The 15789-nt window shown below is 46.6% G+C and overlaps 1 protein-coding gene across 1 annotated transcript in view; it reads right to left on the reverse strand.

Moving 5' to 3' along the window:
- Positions 1-15789, reverse strand: part of CDHR3 (cadherin related family member 3) — a 70764-nt gene that overhangs the window by 5064 nt on the left and 49911 nt on the right. Inside the window, exons 9-15 of the mRNA XM_061198231.1 lie at positions 12932-13103; positions 11576-11678; positions 10190-10288; positions 8515-8741; positions 6028-6199; positions 4238-4488; positions 2177-2358 (exon numbers count right to left, since the gene is read on the reverse strand). Coding sequence (XP_061054214.1) covers positions 2177-2358; positions 4238-4488; positions 6028-6199; positions 8515-8741; positions 10190-10288; positions 11576-11678; positions 12932-13103 — 1206 coding nt within the window. The remainder of the gene's footprint in view (positions 1-2176; positions 2359-4237; positions 4489-6027; positions 6200-8514; positions 8742-10189; positions 10289-11575; positions 11679-12931; positions 13104-15789) is intronic.

Below are 15789 nucleotides of genomic sequence, written 5' to 3' on the forward strand. Positions count from 1 at the left end.
AGTTTGATAAGTTGGAAAACTATTGCTTTAGAGAACTTCAGAGAACCTATTTTCTCTGACAACACTGAGTGAGAGCATGACGACCCCATCAGACTGCCCAGCGATTCTTCCTGCCTGGTTTTCCTCCCCAGTAGCCATCTGAGCAGAAGATTTGGCTCACAGTGGGAAGGTTCGATGACTAGCAGTTAAACCCTGGCATCCTGTAACGTGAGGAGGTGGACACCTGGACTCTTAAGACCCTTCCCATGATAACCTTGGATTCTATTATTCTGTGACTCTAATTTTATTCTCTGCTGTGGGACAAATATTGGTTGCCATATGGTACAACAAATTGCCAGAGAGGCCAGGTCTGAGTCTGAATTACTAGCTACTTTTTTAAAAGTCAACCATGGGGCTTCCCTGGTGGCGCAGTGGTTGAGAGTCTGCCTGCTAATGCGGGGGAAGTGGGTTTGAGCCCTGGTCTGGGGGGATCCCACATGCCGTGGAGCGGCTGGTCCCGTGAGCCACAACTGCTGAGCCTGCGCGTCTGGAGCCTGTGCTCCGCAACAAGAGAGGCCGCGACAGTGCGAGGCCCGCGCACCGCAATGAAGAGTGGCCCCCACTTGCCGCAACTGGAGAACGCCCTCGCACAGAAACGAAGACCCAACACAGCCAAACATAAATTAAAAAAAAAAAAATTTAAAAGTCAACCATGTTGAAAACAATATTTAGACGGTAACTGAAACCACCAGGTTCAAGGCGCACATTTAACCATAAATTGCATGTGAGTTGCAGTGTCTATTGGATTACTTCCTGTAAGAACTTCTGCCCAAATCCCATTACCGAGCACCGCCATCCTTACAAGCTTAAGCATCACTCTTTTGGAGCTGGTTTTTTTTTCTCAAATCAATTTGTGAGTAGAGTCCAAATAAAAAGGCCTTTTTTAATTTCAGCAGATGCTCAAGGATTTCTTACCTTGAAGTCAAGGTTGCCAATAGCAACGAATGTCCCCAATAAATATGGCAAAATGCAATGCACATCTTTATGCTAATACTTATACTTTTATACAGCCTTTCATCCATAGATTTTAAATTATTTGACAGTAGTAGTTAATCTTCAAAATACCTTTAAAAGGCACATGAGTCTTATCACCCCTTCTTTATGCCGTTGAGAAATTCCAAAATTCAGGTTCCAATACCTCAAGATACTTGGGTGTACAGAGCTAAACTTAGCATCTAGAATCCTAAGCTCACTGGGACTCAGCCATGAAAAATCATGCAACAAGATTAAAAAAAAAATAGTGTATTAAGCATTTACTCTACATCAGGAACAGTGCTAAGTGGTTCCTTTGCATTTGCTCATTTAATTGTTTGGTTTTCAAATAAAGAAATTGAGATTCACAGAGGTTGTCACTTGCCCAAAGCCATATACCCAGAAAATGGCAGAGCCAAGATTTGAACCTCAACCTTATCTGACTCCAAAGCCCAGGCTCAGAACCATCACGTTCTCATTGTAAGAGCTACTAAGATTCAAGAAACTGGCTCTGGGGAAGCTTGTAACAATTTGATGCTTTCTCCACTTCACTCTAGTACCTCCCTTTAGCCAGTAAAAGACACTCTGCAGAGTGTCACCGAAAGAGGCATATAAGTGAGCAGGTGAGCCTCCTAGGGAGAGGAAGCAGGCCTGCGTTTACAGCCCTTGAGAGGGCCACACGCAAAAGAACAATGATTATTTAGTCACACCAAAGCCCAGTTCAGTCACTGGAGCCAAAAGCTTAATTCCCTTATTAGTTTTTTGTGCTTCCTCTAATTCCATCCCATCCTTTAAATATTCCACAAATAACAGCACGGCATATTCCACTACTACTCACAACCGACCTTGTTTCTGGAGCTTTTATCCAGGACGAGGTCACCAAGAGGCTGAAGCCCCGATTTCATTGAGATCTCATCAAGGACAGGGCAGGTGCCAGGGAAAAGCAAAGGAACAGTTTCCTGGCCTGGCAGGTGATGAAGGGGGTCCACCAGGACAAGGAGAGCTGGGATGTCTCCCCCATAGCTCCGTTTCCTTTCTTCATTCCAGGCACCCTCTCTACCCTGTGGAGAAATCCTAACTGTCTACCTTTCCTTCTCCTGACATCACCAGAAGCAGTATCCTCTGAAAGGAAATGGGGGAAGGGCCCAGCCCACTGGTAACTTACAGAGGTTTCTTGTGCTTCCCAGTTTTGCAGAGACAGTGTCTGTGGATGGCTTTGGCCAACAGGACGATCAGGGACACCAGGAGACCCAGAAGCAACATGGAGCCCAAAGTGATGACAAAAGGCACATACCAGGCCGATGGAGAATACACGTTCTTCCTCAGGATCCAGTAGGTGATCCTGGGCTTGAATGACAGGAGGGGGAGGATGAGTGGAGGCTGGTCGTCTGTGACATCAGAACCCTCTCACGTTGGGTGGTTGAATGTTCATTCGGCTCTTTGTTCTTGCTCTAAACATCGGACACCTGTGTGCTCATCGTTCTCACTCTTCAACCCATCACCTTATTTATAGTCTTGCCAGACATCCATGAGACCAAAACCCAGAAAATGTAGGGAACTGGAGAGCAACTCTAGGCCTAATTTCATTCTCTTTCTTCTCCTTCCCCAAAGCTAAAAATTCCATTGGCTTTTTTTCCTGCCAAATTATGGCATAAGCTAGGGACTAATATAGCTATTGTCTCTCACTGAGAAGGCATGAGCCATGAAAGTTGGGGTTTTTTTTTTGTTTTTTTTTAACACTTTGTAGGCTTCTCAGTGTTCACTCACTACCAGCTGTGCTGCCAGCTGAGCAGGCTGTTATCACAGTGAGACCTCAAGTTCAGCATTTGCTTCCCAGAGAGGGAGACCGATAACAAGCAAGTTATGGAGATTTCCAGGTTGGAGATGTCAGAGCTGGATTGTGTTGTAAGTTGCAGAAAGGTGGCAATTCCTTACTTGGGGCACCTACTGGCTCCTACCACAACTGAAAGCCCTTCAGGTCACCTAATGCCTCCATTCATTGGGGGTAATATTGACTCCAGCCCACAGGAAAGGAATATTAAGCAGCTCTTGGTAAGACTCTGAGAAGCAGAATTTGACCACCTGTCACAGGTGGCTTTCTGAGGTTCTGGTTCCTTTTCCTCTGGCGTACTCCAAGTATGGGGCTGCCGACCAAGGGCTCAACTTTTACGAGGATCAGGAGGAAAAGGGAAAAAAGGGTCTGCACGAATATAAGCCAGGTCATCCAAGAAGCCAGGGGCGATAATCCTCTTGTCAGATTCCAAGACGCTCCCTTCCTTCATCACACTGATTCTATTGTGGCACCTGCTTATTTTCTTCCTACTGTTTACGACAATCTGTAGGTAGTTTATTAATTTGCACACCTGTTTGTAATCCGTCTCCCCCTCTAGATCAGAGGCTCTAAAACTTTAGTGCAATCAGAATGGCCTGGAAGGCTTATTAAAAACACAGATTGTTGGGTCCCACCCCACAATTTCTGATCCAGTAGGTCTGGGGATGTGGTGAGGACTCCAGGTTTCAACATCCTTCCCTGGAAGTCGTAGTGATGATCATGGTTGGATGAGGTATAACTTTAGTGTTCCGGGGTGGGCTCAAGAATTTGCTTTTCTAACAAGTTTCCAGGTGATGCTGCTGCTTCTGCTATGGGGACCACACTTGAGAACCACTAACCTATACTATAAGCTCCATGAGAGAGCAGAGATCATTTCTGGCTTATTCACCAAATTGCTTGGCATATTATAGGTATTAAATCAATATCTGCAGATTGAATAAGTGGATTTTTTTTTGGAGTGGAGGTGGGGAGTAGGGTACAGATTGACAAATGGTGACTCTTCAGAAGAAGTAGAGAAGAGCATCTGGCAGCTAGCTGCTCTCATGGACACGGACTTGTATTGGCTCTTAAGAGCAAGCAGAGAAGGGCTTGTGAAGGCGGCAACATGTCCATACCCTGGATGGGCAATGCCTGATCTGTCACAAGTCTGTGCATATGTGTACCTCCTTCTTTACCAGACTAGGAAAAGTCAGTGGTTCTATAAGCCCAAGGTCTCACCCAGATTTTTTCTACCACCCAGTGACTATTCCAATCCAGCCCATGGTTGGCGTTCCTGGCAACATCCTAACACCTCAACCCTTTTCAGTCCACCCCACATTTCTCCTAGGTCAAGGGGCTCCATCAACATCAATTACAAGGGATGTAACTGGGAAGTCCAGCTCCCAAAACCCTTACCCTGGGGGTTGTGGTGACAATCGTGGTTGGGTGAGGAATGACTCTAATACTCAGCGTCACTGTGCCTGTTTCAACAAGAGCTCCAGCTCTCTTCCTGTCGGACAGCAAGTTGTCATCAGTTATGTAGACAAGTAGTTTGTAGTTCCAGATCTGATCAAGCCCACTAGCATAGTCAAAGCGAGTCGCCAGGATCAGGCTTGTAACATTGGACCCGGCGTTGGGAGAGAAGGTGAAATGACTGTTGATGTTGCCTAAATGAGATTTGATGCAAGGAGTTTGGGAAAAGGAAGAAAAGAGCGTGAGAAATAAGGGTTAGAAGAAAACTACATTCAGTCTTTTTCTTAAACATCCCACCTCAGGTGTAGACTACTTCTGATGTACCAGGGCTGGGGCAGTGATAGGATATGGGCCTTAACAGCACCAGAGATTTCATGAGTACAGAGAGACTCTTGCTCACAACCAGTGTGGCTGCAACGAAAATGAGAGTAGAAAAGGGCACCAGCACAGGTGTCCAGGGAGAATGGCCGCCATCGCGCTGAGCATCAGGCAGAGAGCTATAGCAATCCTGGTGCGGCCAAGGCTCATCATCAGCATTAACTTGGTAACAATGTGTAACTCACGCTCAGACCAATCAGTGGGCGGCAAGAGGGAGGAGGGGGCCACGTCCCTAGCCATGGGCCAAGTTCACTGCACGCCTTTCATGAAACCGGGCTGGTCACGCCCGTGACAGATGTCCCTGGAGTCCCCCAAAGGAAGGTGCGCCCTGGGCTGGCAGGGACAGTAGTCCCCATCCCCACCTCCCCAGCGGCTCGTTTGGGGCTGCAGGCTCACAGCTTTGGGAGCCCAGAGCAGAGAGGCTGCCCGCCCAAGCATCTCTTGCTCATTCCTCCGGTGGCTGCAGACTCACTACCAACTAAAAACCAGTAAATGGACCAGGGGATGATGCAATTTTACTCCCGAGCAATGAAGTGCCCCATAAAGGCCTGAGGGTTCTCAGTATGGATTATTTCCATCTCTGGCCACTGCAGTCTCGAGGTGGGCTCTGCCCCTGGGTTTTGTGACACAGCCTGCTCGAGAGGCTTCCTGCTGCTCCAGTGCCGGCTCTGCCAGGGCTCAGCAGGCGGCGGAGCTGGATTTTCACTCTTTCACGTGAAACTGCTCTGCTTGTTTGGGTTTAAATCTCTGGCCCCGGCACTTCATTAGATGAACTATTTTGGTCTCATTTCCATTGAGGGGTGCTCTTTTTTTTCCCTCCCACAATGGTATATTTTTAAAGAGAGAAAATGAATGGAGCAGAAGAGAATTCCTGAGGACACGTTTCAAAATGCATTTAATCTATTTCATCTATTATTATCCAGAGAGAGGACTGGGATTCCCCTGCCCCCTCTACAAGCTTGCAGGAAAAGAGGTGGGGGAGGAGTTGGACTAAAAAAATTTTTTTAAACTACACTAATCTGATTCATGAATCCTACGACAGGCTGGGAATTGGGGGTGGGGGGGGCGGGTCACCATCAATGGGATTCACTGTTCCTTGGGCCTTTGGGCAGCCAGGTATGGGAGTCTGGGAAGACTTAGGTGAGAAGGGGAAGCCAAGGTGGGGAACTGGGAATTCCAGAACCATTTGACTCCTCATCCCTGGTTTCCTCATTCAAAACACCCCACCCCCTACATGCTGTGCCAGAGCAGTGTGTGAGCTCAGACCCCCACCCCTTCTCCCTAAACAGCTGCTACAGCCTCCAACACCAGGAGCCCTCAGCAAGGGTCCAGGACCACTGACATCAATACCATACCTGGGCCAATGGAGTAACGAAAAGACCTGGGGCTGGAATCAAGGTCAGTACACGTGAGCTTGAAATTGTAAATATTTGTGCCAACTTTCAGATCCACTGGGATGGCCAGGAAGTACGAGTTTGGGATACAGATTGGTTTTTCATCATTTTCTTCAATGATGTTCACAGTAACCTAGAGCAGCAGGAAAGTGGCCTTACTGAGTAGTTATCATTGAGCCCTTACTGTGTGCCAGGCACTGGGCTATGTGCTTTTTGTGAATTAGTGAGGTTTAACCTCATCCGAGATAGATAATATGTTTATTCCCATTTTACAGATGGGGAAGCTGAGGCTTAGGGAGATTAGGTAACTGACCTAAGGCCATTCAGTTGGTGAGTGGCAGAGCTGGGATGTGAACTTAGGTCTGTCTTACTCCAAGTCCTATGCTATTAACTTCTCTACTGTGTGTTGTGTGTGTACATGCACATGTGCATAATATACGTAATAATACATTTCCACACCTCCCCACACACATGCAGCTAGACACATGTGCTCATCCCCAGATGATGCTGAGTTGTTTTTCCAGTAACGATGATGGATTTATGGTGACCCTCCTGTGCTTCCTTGCTTGCTGCCCCTGTGAGTTGGAAGTTCTGTCTTTAACTTTGGAAGATCGAGCAATGGCTCTCAACCATGGCTCCACTTTGTCTGGCCCTCTCCAGACCAAATGAATTGGACTCCCTGGAGGGTGGGGCCCAGGCCTGATTTTTTTTTTTTCTTCCTTGATTGATTGATTGATTGATTGGCTGCCTTGGGTCTTCGTTGCTGTGCACTGGCTTTCTCTAGTTGCGGCGAGCGGGGCTTACTCTTTGTTGCGGTGCACGGGCTTCTTATTGCGGTGGCTTCTCTTGTTGCGGAGCACAGGCACTAGGCACGTGGGCTCAGTAGTTGTGGCTCACGGGCTCTAAGCTCAGGCCCAGTAGGTGTGGTGCACGGGCTTAGTTGCTCTGCGGCATGTGGGATCTTCCCGGACCAGGGCTCGAACCCGTGTCCTCTGCGTTGGCAGGCAGATTCTTAACCACTGCGCCACCAGGGAAGTCCCCAGGCACGATTTTTATGTTCCCCAGCCGATTCTAATACGCAGCCAGGGTTGAGAACCACTGGGATAGAAGGAGGCGACCTGGCTTAGCCGGGGTCTTGTGTGTAACCCGGGATCTCAGCACTGCACTGAGCCGGTGGCGCTGGCCTGCCACAAGCAGGGGCAAGCCTGTTCTCTTTCATCACTGTCTTTTATGCCTGGTGAATTGGAATATGGACTGGGATGCCTGCCAGCACGGAATCGTAGAATGTCAGCCCTGAAACGGACTTATGCGATCATCACCCTTTTTAAAAGCTTATGAATTTTTGAGTCGTATTCATTCTACCTCTGAAATTTGGGGATTTCAGCTATTTCTGAGCCCAGGAATAAATTGAAATGTTCTCTCTAGTTAGCTCCCAAAGTGGACTCCATTCATTCCTCTCAAAAACCCAGGCTAGCAAACACGACAATTACCTTCAACTTAACACATCTTTTTCTCAGCTAGCAACGCCAAGCCTTACACATCATTGAAAACATTGTCCCACTAATTCAAAGCAAATCATCAGAGGAACTGGACTATTCAGGCATTGGGTTATGAGGTGACTCTCCATGTATGAGAGAGAAATCAGGGTACAAAGATAAGCATTGCTCGGACCCCCTTGGCACATTGGGATCAAAGTTGAGAAATGAACTCTGTCTCCTGACCCTGAACCAGTCATTCTATCACACAGGGCTGCCTGCCGCTAGCTGAGTTTATTTTGCCTTATGCTTTTTCACTTTACTAACGGGAAAGACCAAGAAATAGTTCCCTCTTTGTGACCATCATATTACCCTCAAATATTCCTAACCACTGGCAGCACAGACCTGTCAAAGCCTGGCTCCTCAAAGTACGGCCATGGACCAGCTGCCTCGGCACCACTTGGAAGCATGTTAGAAATGCAGGTTCTCAGGCCCTACTCAGACCTACTGACTCAGAAATGCATTTAACCAGATTCTCAACATCAGAGGTTACAAAGCAGCATAGCGCTGTGTCAAGCCAGATCATTTTAAGACCTATCCCATCTGGTGTGATGGGGCTCGGGGTAGGAACAGGGTAAAACTACTTGGGGGCGATGCACAGCTGCAGCCCACCTCAACAGCAAGGGGGGATTTAAGGGCAACAGGAGGAAGCTTGTCCCCCAGGGTGGCCATCCATCTCAGCGCTCCTCCCAGTCACCCATAAACGTGGGCTTATAGATGTCAATCTTTATTTCCTGGCACTGCTATGGGTGTCCGATTGTGCTGTCCGGGACACCACTAGCCCTTTCTTGTCATGTCTGCAGGAGGTGCCCTATTAAGCTTCCTTATTGCTACGGCCACACCTGGAGGGTGCCAGGGAGACCCGAAGTCAACCACTTGGGCTGGTGTGAATGCACCAAATAGCCCCACTCACAGTGACTGAGCTGCTGTCCTCGCTGTTGGTGGCCTGGATTCTGAGAATATAGATGGGCGTTGTCTCGTAGTCCGCTTTAGTCACCAGCTGGAGTTCTCCCGTTTGGGGATTAATCCAAAATATGTTTGGGTGGTGCTGGCTGGCCCCTCCGGTGGAGATGGAGTACACGATGCCTCTCTGGGGGAAGTCTTTATCTGTCGCTTGCATCCATCCAACCCGGGTTCTAGCTGGAAAAATAAAGTACCTGTGATTACTGCTGAGAATAATATCTGAGATTAATCCTGCTTTGGGGGTGAGAGGAGGAACCAGGAGCAGACACTCTCAGTGCCATGGGCAGAAAGACTTTTGGGGGCCTCTTTGCTGTTCAAACTCTGTATGTTTTACATCTTTTAAATTCAAATTATGCTAATGACACCCACTAGGAAACTGGCCGTATGATTCAAGCAGTACTGTGAAGTCTAAGACAATTCATACCCTCATATAGACTCCAAGCACACCAATTATTATATGATCCTAACGCTGCAAAGAACATTCACATATACATCTTTTTGCAGCAGTGTTGTCTTTTTTATTTTTCAAATTTTCTATAACGAGCATGGGTTGCTCTTATAAAACAAGATGAAAAACATAATTTTTAAGGGTTTAGCAACAGGATGATTGGAATATTTTTGATTTTTAAATCCTGTTCCATTTTGCTTATTTTACAAGTCTTGTTGTTGGGCTGCTGGACTTCTGGCCTGCTTGTTTTATAGAAGTTCTTCCTCATAAATTATACTCCTCAAGGGCAGCATCTTCTCTTATTCAACTGTATAGAACAGCACTACGTGCTTGACCCAGAGTAGGTGATTAATAATTGTAGCAAGATCTGTGAATTCATAAAAAGCCTATTCCTGTTGCACTCATTATTCACTGGATAAGGCATAAGGAATCGACAGCGTTTTCTTCAGACCCTCGTTTTGTGTTTTGTTTAAAATGTAATGTCAGGAAATGGAGCTCATCATAAAGAGAGAGAAGGAAATGGAGATCATTTTAGAGGGAGATTGTGGGGTTTGTTTTGTTTGGTTCTGAGTGTAGAAGCATCCACAATCAAAGTCTCAAAGACGGTGGTGAGGTCTGATTATTCTAGAGTTAACAGTCTCCCCTTCACTGGGAGAGACGGGGAGAAACCCAGCTGGAGTGGGGAGGAGCCTGCAGAAATCGAGGCGTCCTAAAGGGCGGAAAAAGAGGCCTCCAGGGAATCCTTCAAAGGCAGAGAGAAAACATCTTTATTTTGTTTTTAAATGAAAGAAATCTAGAAATGGGAAGCCTTCTCTCTATTTTTAAATTTCAATTCTCTGAGTGAGCTGGATAAAAATCACAGTGGAGACCAAGGGAAAACTTAGGCTGCAAAAAGAGAGGATTAGCGGAATCAGGCACCCAGACAAAGAGGCAATCAGGGGGTTCAGAGACATGCAGTTTAATCAACAGTTTTCCAAATCTGGATTTCACCTGAAGGGCTCCTCCACAGTGAGGAGAATTTAAAAAGAAGTAAGACATGCAATAAACAGGAATCAGCTGTGAGTCGCTGTGCACAGCACCACCAGGGCCTCTGACAGCGAGCCTCCCTCCGCCCAAGCGCGTCCGGATGAGGGGGTCTGTCGAGAGCGCTGGAATCTGTGTCTCGTCGGTTACTTACGTGGGCTTAATTCCGACACGGCAAATACGTAGGATGGGCTATCAAAGACAAGAGGAAACTCATTTTCTGGGCTTGTTAGGATATAAATGTAGATATTATCTACAAACGGAAATAGGAAAAAAAATTAAATCACAATACAGGCATCCCTCATTCTGTTGCGTTTTACGTATTGCAGTTTGCAGATATTGTGTCTTTTACAGATTGAACGTTGTGGCAACCCTGTGTTGAGCAAGTCTATCGGCACCATGTTTCCAAGAGCATTTGCTCACTTTGTGTCTCTGTGTCATGTTTTGGTAATTCTTGCAATATTTCAAACGTTTTCCTCATTATTATATTGTTATGGTGATCTGTGATCAGTGATCTTTGATGTTACCATTGCAAAAAGATTATGACTCGCTGAAGGTTCAGATGATGGTTGGCATTTTTTAGCAATAAAGTATTTTTTTAAATTAATGAATTAATTTAATTTTTATTTTTGGCTGTGTTGGGTTTTTTTCATTTCTGTGTGAGGGCTTTCTCTAGTTGCGGCAAGTGGGGGCTACTCTTCATCGCGGTGCGCGGGCCTCTCACTATCACGGCCTCTCTCGTTGCGGGGCACAGGCTCCAGACGCGCAGGCTCAGTAGTTGTGGCTCACGGGCCTAGTTGCTCCGCGTCATGTGGGATCTTCCCAGACCAGGGCTTGAACCCGTGTCCCCTGCATTGGCAGGCAGATTCTCAACCACTGCGCCACCAGGGAAGCCCAGCAATAAAGTATTTTTAATTAAAGTGTGTACATTATTTTTTTAAGACAATGCTATTGCACACTTAACAGATTACAGTATGTAGTGTAAATATAACTTTTATATGCATTTGGAAACCAAAAAATTCACGTGACTCGCTTTATTGCTTTGTGCCAAGCCAAAGAGTTTGAATGTGAACTTGACAGCTATGGGGAGACACTCAAGGGCTTTCAGCAAGAAGTAATACGGTGGCATTTGCGTTTCCTGAAAATCACTGTCAGAAATGTGGTGGATGCGTTGGAGAGGGACAAGACTAAAGGTGGGCAGAAAGACTCTTGAAACACTCTTAGCGTTGTAATTTGGCTACGAAAGAGGAGGTTCTGCATTAGAGCAATACTAGTGGGATGGAGGTGCGGCGGAGTTGGGGGGAAGGCAGCAGATCCTCGAGATTTTAGTAGGTGACACAGAAGAAAGGACTTGGAGACTGATTAACTGTTCTTGGTGAAGGACGGGAGGAGGCTGGGCTGATTCCGAAGTGTTGGGGTTTTGGAAGTCTCCTTTTGAACATAAATACATCCCCAGCCCAAGCCCAAGCATTGCCCAGCACAGTTTAGTCATTGCTACTCAAGGAAGATGCTTCATGAAATAAACCAAAATGATACTTGCTTTTATAGTAAGGAGAGGCAACATCCTGCACCTGGATTATCACAGTGTATTTATTGCCGGCTGCTAGATTACTTGGATTTTCATAATCTAGATCACCAATCAACTAGATTAAAACAGAGAGATCAGATTACACAGAATAAACAATCCTTATAATTGAACTGACATTTTCATGTACTGTTAGTGGACATGTAAATTGCAAAACCTTTCTGGAAAGCACTTTTTCCCATAGGAGGAGCTTTAAAAAGTTATGTCCGTACCTTTGCTCACTGCTAGAGAACTTATTTGAAAGAATTTATCAGGAGAGAGAATCTGTTTAAAGATGTTCATCAAGCACTATTGGCCAGCATAGGCTCAAGATTTCAGGTTAAGTCAAAGAGAAGCATGATACAGAATCCTACATGCAAGGTTATTTCCATCATTTAGAATACTTATGCATATATGTATAGACTATACATAAAATCTATGCATAGGGAAGAAGACAAGAAGGAAATATATCAACATGTTAATAGTGGTTATTACTGAATAAGAATGCCTTTCTGTGTTTCCTACACTTTCTACAGTGAACATGTATTAATTTCTCAAACAGAAAAAAATAGAAGTTATTTTTAGTTGACACAGTGAAGAAAATTGGTACGACTTTTTGGGGGATGGGAGGTAGAGAAGGGGGTGTTTGAGAGGATGGCTAGTGGGCTGCTTGCTCTTCTTCCTGAGGCTTTATCTCTGATGCAAAGATCTCCCCCATCAAGACCAACCCCCTGTAAGACCCCCACCTTACCTTGCCCTTCTATCTCTCTCCTCCTTTTCCCCCAACCCTCCAGTGGGAACCTTGTTGTTAAATGTCTCACACAGCTCATTGAGACCTGCCTTTTACTCCCATTCTTTTTCCAATTACGTATTTGCCCCAGTGGAGATGCCCCTCTTTTTTGGGTCTCCAGTGGTTCTACAGTGAGGAGTTTAGCAGGACACACTCATGGCCCTGGCCCTGCTGTCTCTCACCTCACACCTCTATAGCGAGGAATGAGCACTGAAATAAACAAAAGTGCTTGAGCCCAGAGGGCACTGATATGCGACTGTGGAAGCACGCTAACGAGGCACGCAGCCTGCAAACCGCGAGCTATGCAAGAAAGAATCCAGTCCTTAGCACCCCAGGCATAACCATGCATAACAAACAATTCCTGGAACTTGGGTAAAATAAAGAGCAAATGGGGAAAACAGAGTCACTGTTAAGTTTGTCAGTTACAGTCGCTTGGGAGGGAGTTACTTTGGAAATTTCTCCCTATGGGGCAGCAAAAGCACTATGCATGTTAGACCAACTTCCCCAATGCCCTTTCGATGATGCAGTGACCGTGAACTGACCACGATTTTCCCAGAGCCAGCTGGATCCTGCAAAAATCTGCTGCTGCTGCCCACTCCAGATGGCGTGGTGAAGTTGAATTGGTTGTTTGGTGCTTCACTGTCATCATCAAAGCAGAACTTGTTCAGGTCCAGAAGCAACGTCCCCTTGGCTGCTCTCTCAGGCACCATAATGCTGGCGAAAAGACACGATTCAATATTTTCTCCCCAACAAATGGTGACTGAGCATTCCTTCTAGCACAGGCCCCAGGCTAGACACCCCAGCTTTCATTGCAATTGAAAGCAAGTCCGTGGTTAAGGCAGTACCTGCCTAACTGGTGTCCCCACTCTGCCCTTGACTCCTTTCAGAGGATTCTTAACACAGCAGCCAGAGGGATCCTGTGAAAATGTCAGATCACGTTGCTCCTCTGCTCCTAAATCGCAAAGGGCTCCTGATTTCACTCAAAGTCGTAACTCTGATCTACAGCATCTTTCATGACGTGCGCCCACCCCCACCTCCACCCCTTACCTGTCTGAACTCATCTCCTGCTAATTCTTCTTGTTCACTCTCCTTCCACCCTGGCCTCCCTGTGCTCCTGGACCCTCCCCAGGCTCTGGCCTCAGGGCCATTGCACTTACCGTGCAATGCTTTTCCCACAAATGTCCCCACGGCTTGCTCTTTCCCTATCTTTAGTCTCGAATCAAATGGCACCTTCTCAGGAGGCTCCCTGGCTACCCCAACTAAAATGTCAACGCCCCCAGCCCATTGCTCCCTCTCCCCTTCCCCCCTTTAGGTTTAATGCTTGGTGCTTACCATTTTCCAATATACTATACAGTTTACTTACATATCCTGTTTATCGCCTGTTTGCCCCCGAGAATGTAAGCTCCACAAGACTGGGGATCTTTATCTGCTTTGTTCTTGGCACACTCAAGAAATATTTGTTGAATGAATGAATGAATGGTAGCTTATGGGACTAGCACAGGAGTGAAGAAGAATATAAGAGAAATAGAAATTCTGCCCCTGCCTGTAGGAATTGATAATCTGGTTGGGGGGGATCGCTGTACCCCTGCACCCCTCCCTCCCCTCCCATGCTTAGAAGACTGGAAATTCCTCCACTTGTGTTCTCATGGCTTCGAAGTCATAGAAGGGCCTCCTGACACCTTAGCATCATTCATTCAATAGAGGCTTATTAAAGGTTGAATTCTGGGTCCCAATCTCAGTTCACTCCAGCGGGGAGGCAAATAGTATGCAAATGAGTAAAGCTGCCCCCAAACTCAGAGCCATCTGGTCAAGCCCAGCTTGGAGTGGGAGACTCTGAGGAAGCATGGTAACACCTCCAGACCCATTAAGGGACTTCACACGTCTCCAGGTTTCAGTTTTTCCGTCTATAAGATGGACATGTTGATTAGCTTTTGCTACATAACAAACCAGCCCAAAACCTAGTGGCTTAAAACAACAGGCGTTTATTCTTTCTTACAACACTAAGGGTTATCCATTCGCTCTTTTGGTTCCAGCCCAGCTTGGCTGGTCTCTCCAGTCACTGGCAGCTCGGTGGGGGCTAGATGCTCCAGGACGGCCTCACTCACAGGTATGGTGGGAAGGTGGGAGGTCTCTGCTTCATATTACCTCCCATCCTCCAGGAGGCTAGTCTGGGCTCTTCTCATGGAGATCTCAGGCTTCCAAAAGTAACAAGAGAGGGCAAGTCCCAGTGCATACACACCTTTCAATCCTCTGCTGCGCCATGTTTGTGAATGTTCCGATGGCCAAAGCAATTCACCTGGTCAAGTCCAGATTCAAGGAGTAGAAAGAGATACCCATCTCTTGATGGGAGGAATGGCAAAATCACACTGCAAAGTGGCTCATGTACAGGCAAAGAGGAATTTGTGTGGCTAGTATTTTCTTTCTCTTTTTCTCTCTCTCTCCTTCCTCCCTCCTCCCTTCCTCCCTTTCTCCCTTTCTCTCTTTCCCTACCACAATCATGTTTTGCTTTGGGAAGGATTTCTTACAAAAATATATTGGGGCTGCCAGGAGAATGTGCCTGGAAGATCTACAGCTGCAGGAATAGAATGATCACAGACCCCAGCTGCTCGGCTCTGAAATCCATCACTGTATTTGCAGTGAGGTCGTGTGCCAACGACAGGGCAGGGCAGAGATACTAAGGCAGACTCATTCCTGTCCTGTGACAGCTGACTTTGGCTCCAGGACTCCCCAGTGCCCTAGCCAAGTTCATGGACTGCAGAACAGACTAGAACATTCCCACCCATGCAGCCTCCCTCCTTCCTTTACTCAGGTCAGACTAGCATCACGGTCTGATGACCCTCGCAGCCTAGCCTAGCTCTCTCCCCATCTTCTCCCACAGGCATTTCCACTAATAAAAGCCTCGCACATTTAATCCTGTCTTGGCATCTTGTTCTCAGAGCATCAACACGTGTCTCTAATCCTCTGTACTATCACCTCTCTCTGCAACAGAATTATGCTGCTTTCTACATTCCACATCAGCTCTTCATGGCAGCTAAAATGGGCTTAGCAAACATGGAGCCAAGTCTGACGGCAAGGTTGTTTTTGTGCTGCTGAGGATAACTGGGTTTGCTTTGGGAAAGCGGTCTTTCTCACAGGTGTAACTGAATCTCCATGATGTCTCTGTGTCTCAGCAGGACTGGAGTCCGAGCATTTCCATTCTTGTCTTGATGGCACAATGTCATGGTTTTACTCATAAATACTTAGAATAGATACTATTTGTTAAATACCAACTATATGTGGTATCCTACCAAACACTTTAAAAACTCTATCTCTCATCCCCTCATTGCCTAGAGGTTTGTGTTCTTGTCCCCATTTTACAGATGAAGAAAGATTGGTTCAGGGTGGTTTCAAGACCTGTCCC

This window comes from Eubalaena glacialis, chromosome 8 (assembly GCF_028564815.1).
Source record: "Eubalaena glacialis isolate mEubGla1 chromosome 8, mEubGla1.1.hap2.+ XY, whole genome shotgun sequence".
Lineage (NCBI taxonomy): Eukaryota > Metazoa > Chordata > Mammalia > Artiodactyla > Balaenidae > Eubalaena > Eubalaena glacialis.